This window comes from Carya illinoinensis, chromosome 4, assembly GCF_018687715.1.
Source record: "Carya illinoinensis cultivar Pawnee chromosome 4, C.illinoinensisPawnee_v1, whole genome shotgun sequence".
Classification (NCBI taxonomy): Eukaryota; Viridiplantae; Streptophyta; class Magnoliopsida; order Fagales; family Juglandaceae; genus Carya; species Carya illinoinensis.
The window spans coordinates 31,754,164-31,765,556 of NC_056755.1; the positions used below are offsets into that span (position 1 = coordinate 31,754,164).

The 11,393-nt window shown below is 36.9% G+C and overlaps 1 protein-coding gene across 5 annotated transcripts; it reads right to left on the reverse strand.

The window, feature by feature from the left end:
- Window positions 1-1,710: 1,710 nt before the first annotated feature.
- LOC122307891 (phospholipid:diacylglycerol acyltransferase 1-like) lies at window positions 1,711-8,006 on the reverse strand. Of its 5 annotated transcripts, none has more exons than XR_006241849.1 (7): window positions 7,246-8,006; window positions 5,805-6,027; window positions 5,352-5,635; window positions 4,382-4,706; window positions 3,392-3,654; window positions 2,121-2,742; window positions 1,711-1,964 (listed from the first exon to the last, which is right to left on the reverse strand). XR_006241849.1 is itself a non-coding variant. In XM_043121012.1 (7 exons), the coding sequence occupies exons 1-6, from the start codon at window positions 7,671-7,673 to the stop codon at window positions 2,259-2,261; spliced, it is 2,004 nt and encodes a 667-aa protein (XP_042976946.1). In that variant the 5' UTR covers window positions 7,674-8,006; the 3' UTR covers window positions 1,711-1,987; window positions 2,250-2,258. The 5 variants fall into 5 exon arrangements, 3 of the variants coding, with proteins under 3 accessions (XP_042976946.1, XP_042976945.1, XP_042976944.1); XR_006241848.1 differs by having other exon boundaries at window positions 1,711-1,987; XM_043121012.1 differs by having other exon boundaries at window positions 1,711-1,987; window positions 2,250-2,742; window positions 3,392-3,651.
- Between the last annotated feature and the right edge of the window lie 3,387 nt (window positions 8,007-11,393).

Genomic DNA, 11,393 nt, shown 5'->3' on the forward strand with positions numbered 1-11,393 from the left:
GTTTGGTCTAATTTGATTAGTTTAACTAGTTTTTAGTTTTTATTTTATTTTATTTTATTTACAACTTACTAAAAATACATATTCAACTTAAAAAAATATAATTATGAATTTTATCATTCGATGCAAATATTTTATTTTTCTTTTTAAATTACAAGCAAGCCGTCATAACTAGGTTGGATGGGTAACATATTCCATGCACACGTCAAAATCCATTGCAATATTTTATATTCTAATAATGAAATCATCTTTAAGAGTACGTGAGAGAAAAATAAAAGGTTTGGCTGGCAGCCCCAAGGCCAAGGGGCAGTTAATGGGAAAGACCAAAAAGGTGGTTTGTCAACTTGTGTGGTGTCGTGTAGTGGCAAGAATTGGAACCGAGGCAGACTTTTTTTTCCTTTAGAAATCGAAGAAGAAGCCGGGGATGTACTTCTGTAGGTCTTGATGTTTTGACTGATATATCCTCGCGTTACGACAAGGTTTTATTTTTATTTTGTATTGAATAATACAACTTTGAAACTGGAGATGAACTTAGGTTTGGAAGATTTTTCAAATTAAGACTTCTCATTTCATTTTATTTTATTTTTATAATTTTTTTATATTTTCACATAAAATATAATATATAATTCAAAATTTTTAAATCTTAATTCAATTTTTTTAAATTTTAAAAAAATAATAATATTAAAAAAATAATATTTTATTCAACTTTCAACCATCATCTCAAACTTAAAATTCCTATCTCAACATCCAAACCTAACCAATTTAGCGAGAGTAAACCTTGTTTGGATTCAGAAAACGTTTTATCTCATTATTATAACCTTTTCAAAATTTTTTATAAAATATAATGAACAATTCAACTTTTTTAAATTCAATAACAATAATAAAAATATTTTATTCAACTTTTATTTTTTTATCTAAAACCATTTCATCTCATCTTTGAATCCAAACCAGCCCTCAAATGACACCAAAACCTTTTTCCAAATGGTGAATCTGACCATCCCTTGAGATCAATGTCATACCTTAGTATCCCCACATGCTAACCTGAGGATGCCCCACATATCACCCTTTCCTAAAGTTGCAAATCCATCATCATCTTTCAAGGAACCACAATTATTTTTAAAAGCATATTATGAAATGATGTTATAGTAATATCTGTATTGGGTGTTGCTCTTGCATTTCCCTTATTGGACAGCCGCAACATCCTTTGTTATTGAAATAGAAAAGGTGAAAAGAAATGGAAAAGCACTTTCAGGATTAGACTTAAAACTTGGATGAATAGACACCTCATTCCATGGAAAAGCACTTTGGTTTTCTGATTGGTCATTCTTCCTTGTACTAAACCAGATATTAGGTAACATTCGCTTGCTTGCATTAGAGAAGATAATAAAATAACTCAAAGAACTAAATGCCCAAGACCCCACCTATAATTGGGACAGAAAATCACATAGCTTGGTAATTAAATTACACTTATTTTAAAGGTGAAAGATGTCTTAGAATAGTTGGTTCCCGTACTCACCAGCAAAGAATCCGCTATCTATTCAATATTTTTCAACAATCATATGGTTTATCAGGCTAACATCTTCCTATTCTTGTATCACTAACCCTTTTAGTAAGTTCAACAATTGAATCAGTCCAAAAGGAAACGGGTGTCACCAGCGTCTCAAGCAGGCTGAGAGAGAGAGAGAGAGAGAGAGAGAGAGAGAGATACTCAAATTGCAATGAAACACATAGACTAATTGGTTAGAAGTTTTGTTGTCAATAGTCAACTGAATTAAATGTATATTCAAAATTTGTAAGGCACCTATTAAGCCCCATGTAATACATAAAGGCCACAAATACTGCATAAATCTGAACGCAGTTGCTTTAGCAACCAGCACTTCACCCCTTGGGCTTCAATTTTGAGTATAACACTGCACTCTGGAATCACCACCGCCACCATTGCTGGGTGATAGTTTCACCGGGGGTGCCTTTACGCATGAAAGCAACAATGCTGAAACAAGTGAGGGAAGAAAGTTCAATAAAAATAGCTTTAAGCAAAAAAGAAAAGAGAGTATGGAAATGAGGATAAAAAACCTCAAGGAGACAGTAGAATTGAATATACAGTGAGGATTTTCCCCTGGTACCTAGTCAAGCATGATTGCTGGCTCTAGTTGATCTCCAAAGGTTGAGCATCAATTAAAGTTTTTCCAACAACATATTGCTTTAAGTTTAAACATTGAAGGAAATTTTATCAATAAGCTTCAGATACCAACCATGTGAATCTAGAGTTGTAGTTTGATCTTTTCGGACCATTTGTAAATGTCAGAGTAAACTCGATCCCCACCTAAGTCCTCTCCAGTAGCCCCTGCTGCAACTCTTATAACATCTTCAATCAATGCAAAATTACCCATTATATCAACATGAGCACCACTTTGGGTGCCACGGCCCTCTAGAAGATTAGCTGGAGGGGCATGATCATACTCCCTTATGTAAGTACGAATGCCTGAAGGATTGAAACGAGTTGTTCCCCGCCAACCTTTTGCACACATAAAACCTGCACTTAAAATGGGAACGGTTTCATCCCCATCAACAGAAAACACCCCACCTTTTAGACAAGGATTCTCACTTCCACCCTCTGCTGACGCATCTATCTGAAAGGGAATGTAGCATTCTGCAGCAGGAGTTAATTTGTACACATATGCTCTTTCTGTGGGGACTCCAACACCATACATAGTATAGATTTCCATGTCTGGAGCATTTGGTAATCTGCAAAGCCAGTACACAAAATTTCAGCAGCAGGGAAATCCAATCAAATAATGCTTTTTAATGAATCACCAACCTAGAACAAAATAAGAATTTTTTTGTTTCATGATGAAGGAAAAATTTATAGGGTAATTTACAAAAAAAATTGAGGACAATTTTGTTACTTAAAATTATAAATAAAGGAAATATCCTCCCATTGCACCAATGTAACTCAGGGGGCAGCTGGTGACAAAAATTTGATTTTAGGGAGTGAGTTGTAAGGAGTCAAAGTTTGAAGGCTTAAGAATGAGGTGGCATTTTGAGAGGGGTAATTTAGCCAAATTATACCATAGTGACACATCATGCTCTGGTATGTGTGTACAAACTCACACGCATGAGCACACACACTCCAAGATTGATGAAAGCAAAATTGGTGAATGCTTCATGCACTACACACACACCACACACTCCAAAACTGATGCATGCTTGGTGCACGCGCGCGCATATTCAAAAACCGATGCATGCTTGGCTGATAAAATCTTGTACATTGGGCAGTTACATTGGTGCGTATCATCAACAACATTTGAAGGAGGGAAATAATTTTTCCAAGTTCAGTTGAGCATTGATAACGAAACAAACTGCTAGAACAACAAAGAAACATTGAAAATCTCACTTTGTTTCTAACGGGTTTGACCAATATTTGTGATGTTCATATTTAGGGTCATCCAAATTGTCTGCAATTCCATGTGAAAAATGAGCATCACCACGCGCCATTAACTTGGGGGCAACATAATGAAGCAGATCCAAAATCGATCCAGCTGTGTAAACTTTGTAATCTGCAACAGCTTTGACACCCTCGATACCCATTTCCTGGTACTCTGTCCATGCATCACACTTGGTTGTATTTATAAGGTTATTACCCTTGACAGCACCCTGCTGATCAATGACCATTTAAATTCATTAAACTCCAAGCGATACGCAACAATAAACTTAGCTTCGACTACAAGGAAATCAGCCATTCTTAAAGAGTGCAATTGACAGCAGTCTGCCTTCCATATATTTTTTTTGGCTCAACAGTCTGCCTTCCATATGATTGTTGCACATTCTAGCAATGACATATGACAACTTATACATGCTTGCATTTGATGATAATCCACACAAAATGTAAAGTAGATGCAGCACCATACAGACTAGTTGAAAATATTATATTATTTTATATGTTATTATACAAAAGGAGAAATTATTTTATGGCCATCTATCAGATCAGTTTTTTTAAGTATGGTTTAAGAAATAAGATACTTTTTCGTGCCACAGGTTGATCCCCAGACACACTCATTGGTTCTGTCGCCTCAGGAATCTTCTACTTGTTCTTTTTGGTGAGATTGATGAAAAAAATCACATATTCTTTTACTTTCTGCATAATAATCTTCTACTTGCTTTTGTCTCTTCTTTACTATAAATCCATATTCTTTTCCTTAAAATAAGTATACCAAAATGCATAACCTTTCACAGACTGAAAAAATGAGAAAATGAATAGTCTTTGAATGGTTTTTTCTTTTAGAGAGAGAGAGAGAGAGAGAGAGAGAGAGAGAGAGAGAGAGAGATCTATTTGCTTTCAATGGGCTTGGATGTACGGAAACCAAACTGAAACATGGAACATTACCTGGAAATCCACTCTTTTAATCTCAAAGGAATGTATGTCAGATACATCTTTCCCAAATGATATGATCCTCCCATAATTTACTCTTTTTGTAGTACCCAGAGTCCCCTTCCCACTTTGGTCTGCAGTTTGGGTATCATTATTCTTGAGCTTCTTTGCACTACAGTCAAAGTCCCCTTCAGGTGACCAATCAAGACCACCCCAAATAGTATCCCCGCCTTTTGGTATCATTGACATGGTTGAATCCCACGTGCGGGTCATCCGCATCATATGTTGAAAAGTTTGAAGACCAAAAACATCCTTATCCAAAACACCCGGCGCGAAAGCCCTACTTAAGGATTAGCAGTTCATCAAGAGCCCAAAACAGATGAAAGCATGCATGCATTGTTTTGAACCAGAAACCAAAATCATAAAAAATTGAAAAATAAATAGAAACAAAAATGTTAGCACATGAAGAAGGATTTCTTGTGAAAGGACATCTGTAAATCAAATACTCATGAAGCAAATCTAATGTCTCCTTTTTGTTTTTTTAAATTTCTTGATTCTATGCATTTTAGATTGTAATTGTTCAAGGAATCTCTTGTAGATGATACCCCCATATGCTTGAGGTTCTCATGTTAATAATAAATTATATTCTTACATTAAAAAAAACTATAAAGTAGTCAAAATAGAACATTGAGACATATCTGCTTTTATAGCAATCCCTGCAGCATGCATTAAGAATTGCTAATGGAACGATTCCCTCCCTTTGTCTCTTGGCATTGACAGCATAGACCCATTGGCTAGAATGGACTAGCCATGAAATCTCTATCCACTGCTAAATTCATAATAAAATAATTGATGCTTCATGATCCCATATATGCTTATAAAACGATCTCTTTTCTGCAGTGATTCTGAATTTGAGGTGATTTATGACAATAATGATTAGATAATGGTCTAGTCCTACTCGTATAATACTAGCTGAAATTTAAACCTGGCAATAGCAACATCCTTGGCTTCCATAGAGAAAAGTCCTGCAACTGCTTTTGGAACACCTAGAAAGGGTGCACCAATGTTCATTACTGCTTTTATATGCTTCGTGCACCAATCCAACCCGCCACCACCACCCATTGGAGCTGGTGCCTCAACCCATTTCATGAAATGCAGAAAGTACAGAACACCCATTGAATGTGGTATAACAACCACCTTTTTTCCACCATTTGTAGCTACCATGAGTTCTATATTACTTTTTATCCTGCTTAGAGTTTGGTCTCTGACCTGATCAATCCAATTGGGCAGAAAAGAATAAACTGATTTAAGATGGTAAGTAGGTACGGTACTACAATATCATAACAAAAAATTCAGTCAATACCAGACAGTTAAATAATGATATTTTGCCGATGCAAAATTATCTGGTAGGGTATAAATTACTTATTGAAAATTATACCTCAGTGTTTTGAAATGATAATCTCCAGTCATATGCAGCCATATACATTGTTTTCTCCTCATATCCAATGCGAGCCAAATTGGCAATTAAGACAGCCCAGACAAAATAACCAGCTGCAAAGTAATCAGCTGCGACAAGTCCAGATACAGGTCTGAGCCTGATTCCAGATGGGTCCAGTCCAGTTTCATTATCCAGTGATATGTGCTCAACCCAGCATAATGGTCTGCATAGAATAAACAATATTAACAAAGTAAAGAGTCAATATCACCGACACAATTGCAATACATCATAACAAATAGGGAGCAAACTCTGACAAACAGTAAGAACATAGACAAATTTGGCGTGATAAAAGCTCACCTGCTGTTAAACAATCTGAAACACACATAAACGGTCAATTTAAAATATAAAACGAGGATCAAAAGCAACCTCAATGGGTCAGAAGAAGTTGCAGACCCGCTTGGGGTAGCCCAAGTGGTAAGGGCGAACTTGTGTGCATGAACCACATTTCACAGCTTCAATTCTCCCTGGAATCAAACTGCAATTTAAGTGGGAGACCATGGCGGGGTTGTTGTGTTAGTCTCCTCAGGGGTTTAGGTTCCATGGGTGAGTCCTAAGGGCTCTGCGGGGAGTGGTTCCCGTCATCAAAAAAGAGAAGTAGAGGTTTTAACCACCAGTTGGGAACAAAGAGAGTAGTGCTCTACAGTCAATTTTCCACATACCTACAGGAAACCCATTAGTTCAATGGAACAATACATCTCATGTCCCGACTTACGTTATAGATACTATCTACCAACTTACGTATACCCAATATCCTCTTGTTCAAACATTGTTACAAGTTTCTGTCCACAAACGAAAGAGAAAGACATCTTTATCAGACCTTTATGGAATCCTATTAACAAATCAATTTCCCAAAACCTCGCCCATAAGACGTAAGCTAAGAACAAAATGACATGGAAGTTTCATATTATTGCACGCTGCAACTGCTTCACTCCAATGGCATGCTCGAGAAGATTTTCTCAAATCGACACGTATAATATGGTTGAATTATCTGCTGCTGCATCTTCCATATCATACTCGCTCACCCCCAAATAAAGTCGATTTCAATATCCTCATTAACTTAAGAAAAACAAAGATCCTCCCCCAAACTATTCATTCCCACTCCTATAAAAGATATTGGAATCGACATTAGCTTTTCTATGAAGATAGTAGGTTTGCCGCGACTTTATCATAGGTTTCTTCAATAGGAAAACAACCCAAAACAAAATATGCATTCTCGGTCCTCATACCACCCTATAAACAAGCAATCAAGCACTTTCCTCACACGGTTTAATCGAACAACCACCCAAGTCTAAGCAACCTCAACCAAAGCTTTCCAGCTAAGCAAGAGACGCACGGTAACTTTTTCGCATTATCAAAAGCAGGGAAAAAAAAACAAGAATACCTTTTGTACAATTCCCCGAATGACCCACCCCAAAGCCTCTTCCTAAACAAGCCCTCAGCGCACTGGTGCCCCTCCCACAACTCAAGCCCGCCGGTAACGATTCCAGGGACGAACACCACCGGGTGCTTCACCTTCAAGCCCTCTTTTAGCAACTTCACGCCGGGATGGTCCGGTAACGGCCCCGTTATCGCCTCCGTCACGTACTGGGGAAACGACGCTGGCATTGCGTTGTACAAGAACAGAAAGAACCACCAAATCGAACATATGCACCCAATGAACCAGCAACAGCTGTCCATGCAAGACCATCTCTTGTCCTTTCTGAGATTCGTCTTCGGGTTCCTCTTCTTGTCATCCTCGTTTTCTCCGTCAATTTCGTGAGGCTCAGACTTTTGAGTATTTGGGGCCTTTCTGCGCCTCGGAAACGACATGGCTTCCGTTTCAAAATCAAAAGTAGGAGCTCCTTTTTCAATACGCTGGGAGCTTTGGCTTGGTCATTAATGGACTCTGAACTGATGTGGAGCTCCACGAAGTGTCTGATCAGAAACAGAACCCTAGTCCTCAAAATTTGAGTAGTGACTATTAGCAGAGGAGTAAAATATAGTTACCGTAACTGAATAACCGTCGGTGACCGGAGAGAGAAGTCTCCGGGCGGAAAAGAGGTGGAGGCAGGAGATTGGCGTGCAAGTGTTAGTTGGTCGACTCTCTTCTTTCGGTCATATGGGGAGGCTGGAACTTCCATCCTTTCGGGGTATGATGTGGGCCGGCAGGAGAATAGACAATTTCTATTTATCCGCCACGTGTACGGAGAGAAGTAACCTGCGATTCTGTGCTGCAGGTACAGTTTCATTACGGTAATGAGTCTCGAATCCGCCGTTTGTCAAGTGGGAGTTTTGATCGAACGATTACTGATTTCCTATAATTTATAATCCAAATATTTTCTATAATTTTAAAAAATAGATATAGCACATGATATTTTCTAAATTATAAAAAATATATGAATAAAAAAATTATACAAAAATCTGGTTACAGATGTGGTGGTGTTGTTAGGGCATCTTTGAATGTGTAAAGTATATATTAAGTAAAAACAATATTTTTTAAAACAATTTATAAATAATAATAAAATGATTTAAATGAAGACGTTTAATCTAAAGGTAGTGCTATATATAGTTCTAGAATATACAGTTCCCACATATTCCTTTTGAAAAAAAGTTGATGCTACTATTAAAAAAATATTTATTTATATAAGTTTTAGATTTTTTTACTTTTTTTAAAGAGAGTTCGCGATGAATATACACTTCAAGACTATAAATATTATTTCTTTTTTTTTTTTTGGAAAGGAAATATCCTTATGTCATTTCATTAAACAAATGATGAGATACAATGAGGAACTTCTTCTATAGTTACAATAAAATAAAAAATGGTAAGAACATCTTTTGCAAGTAAGTGACCATGGTGTTAAAAAAAAAAAAAAAAAGTGAGCTATGGTGTTGTCATTTCTCCTAACATGAGAGACAAACCACTTTGCAAAAAATTTGAGACATGATCAAGCTTCACATAAGAACATGCTGGAGCTACTCCAAGCTTCCTTTTCTTCTTATAAGACCTTTGTTACCTGCAAAGAGTCCCCTTCAATAACAATTTGTGGTAATCCCAAGTCCAAGGCAAATTGAGTAGCTATTAGAGCTCCATAAGATTCAGTTAATAGGGGATCAGGAAAAAACATTTTCTTTTGCCTCGTGGTGGCTATGATCTGGCCCTTGCAGTTCCTTATGACTACTTCTATGCCAATCAGTCCCTTAGCTTGATCCATTGCACGATCCCATTTGACTTTAAACCAATTCGAGGAGGGAGCCTACCAAACATCAATTGAAGTGCAAACCTGATTACCTCTGCTTTGGTTATGAGAAAGTTGTTCCCCTTCAGATATCATATCTATTCTCAATCTTGTTTCTCTGAGAAGAACTTTAGGAAGAAGGAAATCTTTGTTGAAGATGAAGGAAATCTTTGTTGAAGATGAAGAAGTTCCTTCCCAGCCACAGTTGCCTTGCTACCATTACAAATTCTCGTAGCTCTGATGCATTGAAAGCTTTAATCAAGGCCTCGAAGAAATACAACATAGGTAGTTGAGAGACGATGCATTTTTATAGTTTCTTAGAACATTGACCCTAAACATCCTTTACTGCCTCGCAGTTCCACAAAACATGAAGGGTACTCTCTTTCTCTCTATTGCATATTGGACATAGTGGATCACTCACCACCTTCTTTTTAAACAAATTGGACTAAGTAGAGAGAGATTCTTGACAAGCTCTCCATATGAACATTTTATCACTTGGAGTGATATGAAGCTGCCATATCTTGTGCCAAACTTATTTGAAATTGTTGCTAGTTGAGGCTTGGCCTTTAGCTACTATTTCCTTTGTTTTCTTTATGTTGTATGCACTCCTTACACAGAAGGAGCCATCTTTTGTGCCATGCCAGATGATTCTGTCCATTGAGTTCATTGTGGTAATAGGTGTTTTCAGAATCAATGAGACTTCCCCCTCCTAAAAAATGTCTTGCACTAAATCTATTTTCCACCTCTTTGTAGTAGGTTCAATAAGTTCTGCAACAGTTGCATTACCATCAAGCACCTTCACTGGACTTGTGACCTTTGTAGGGTTAGACTTGGCTATCCATTTGTCTTTCTATATTTGAATCTGATTTCTATGTCTAGCCTCCAAAAAGATCCTACCTCTATAGCTTGTCTGGTAGCAAGAAGACTTCTCCACACAAATCGGATTATGAGAATCCAATGATCGCAAGATGTTCTAACCTCCCATACGTGAGCATATAATCTTTTGTTCTTTGCAAGTACCGCATTACCCTTTTAGCAGCTTTCCAATGATTCACACCTAGATTACTCAAATATCTACCAAGTATTCTAACTGCATTCGCAATATCTAGATGTGTGCAAACTTGAGCATAGATAAAGCTCCCTACAGCTAATAAATAAGGGATATCCTCATTTTTTTTTTCAATATTACTCTTTGGGCAATGGAGCAAACTTAACCTGTCACCTTTTGCAATAGGTGCATCCCCAGATACACAATTTTTGCGTGCCAAACCTACTGAATATTTTCTCGACATACGCCTTTTGTGATAGGCCAACTGTACCACGTGATCTATCGTAATGAATTTGAATGCCTATCACAAAAAATGCCTCATCAAGATCTTTCAATTCAAGGCGTTTCGAAAGAAATTTATTGGTTTCCTACAACAGGCCTATGTCACTGCCTGCTAGTAGAATGTCATCGACATCTAGCACCAAAATTATAAATATGCTTTCATTGATCTTATTATAAATATATTGATCCACAGTATTTTCCTTAAAACTAAAAGAGAAAATTACTCAATTGAACTTTTTTGAAGACCTATTTACAACCAATTGATTTAATACCATCAGGTAATTTGATAAGGTCCCTAATGTAATTGTCCTTCATAGACTTTAGCTCATCTAGTATTGCACATGTCCACCTTTTAGAGTTAGCACTTTGTTTAGCTTGATTGTAAGAGATTGGATCATCTTCCAATCTTATATCAAACTCATGCTCTTGGAGATAAACAATGTAATTGTTGCCCAGATGACTAACACAAGAGGAGGGATGAATTGAGTTGTATTAAAAAAAAATAATAATTATAAATCAAATATATAATATAAAATATAAACAAAATATGAAATAACAATAAATATAAAGAGTAAGGGTAAGAGAGAAGCAAACTCAGTATGTTAATGAGATTCGGCCCCACTGCCTACGTCCTCGCCTCAAGCTACCCCTTGAGGATTCCCAAATTCACTATTCAACTTCCTTCAGGTAGAGATAGAAACCTATTATACCTTTGAACAACACCGCTACAAAGGATCCGTGTAGAACACCCTCTACACTTGCAATCACCTTACACGTAGTGATTCAACTATTTCCTGTGTAGAATACTTTCTACACACACAAGGGTTATACACACCCTTTTTCTGATACAATAGCTGATAGTGGGTAGGTTATCAGAAAACACTCCTCAATGAGTGAAATAAGAACAATACAACGCAAACTATATCTCTCAAAATGAACAAGGATTAAGGCTCAATGCTTAGAGAAGAGAGAATGAAATCTTTG

Bases quoted from the DNA above. Each gene is read 5' to 3' on its own strand.
- LOC122307891 (XM_043121011.1), bottom strand. From the start codon at position 7,673: ATGTCGTTTCCGAGGCGCAGAAAGGCCCCAAATACTCAAAAGTCTGAG. The intron at 6,028-7,245 runs GTATTCTTGTTT...TATTCTATGCAG, and splicing joins TTCGGGGAATTGTACAAAAG to ACCATTATGCTGGGTTGAGC. The intron at 4,707-5,351 runs GTTTAAATTTCA...ATCCTTAAGTAG, and splicing joins AAGGATGTTGCTATTGCCAG to GGCTTTCGCGCCGGGTGTTT.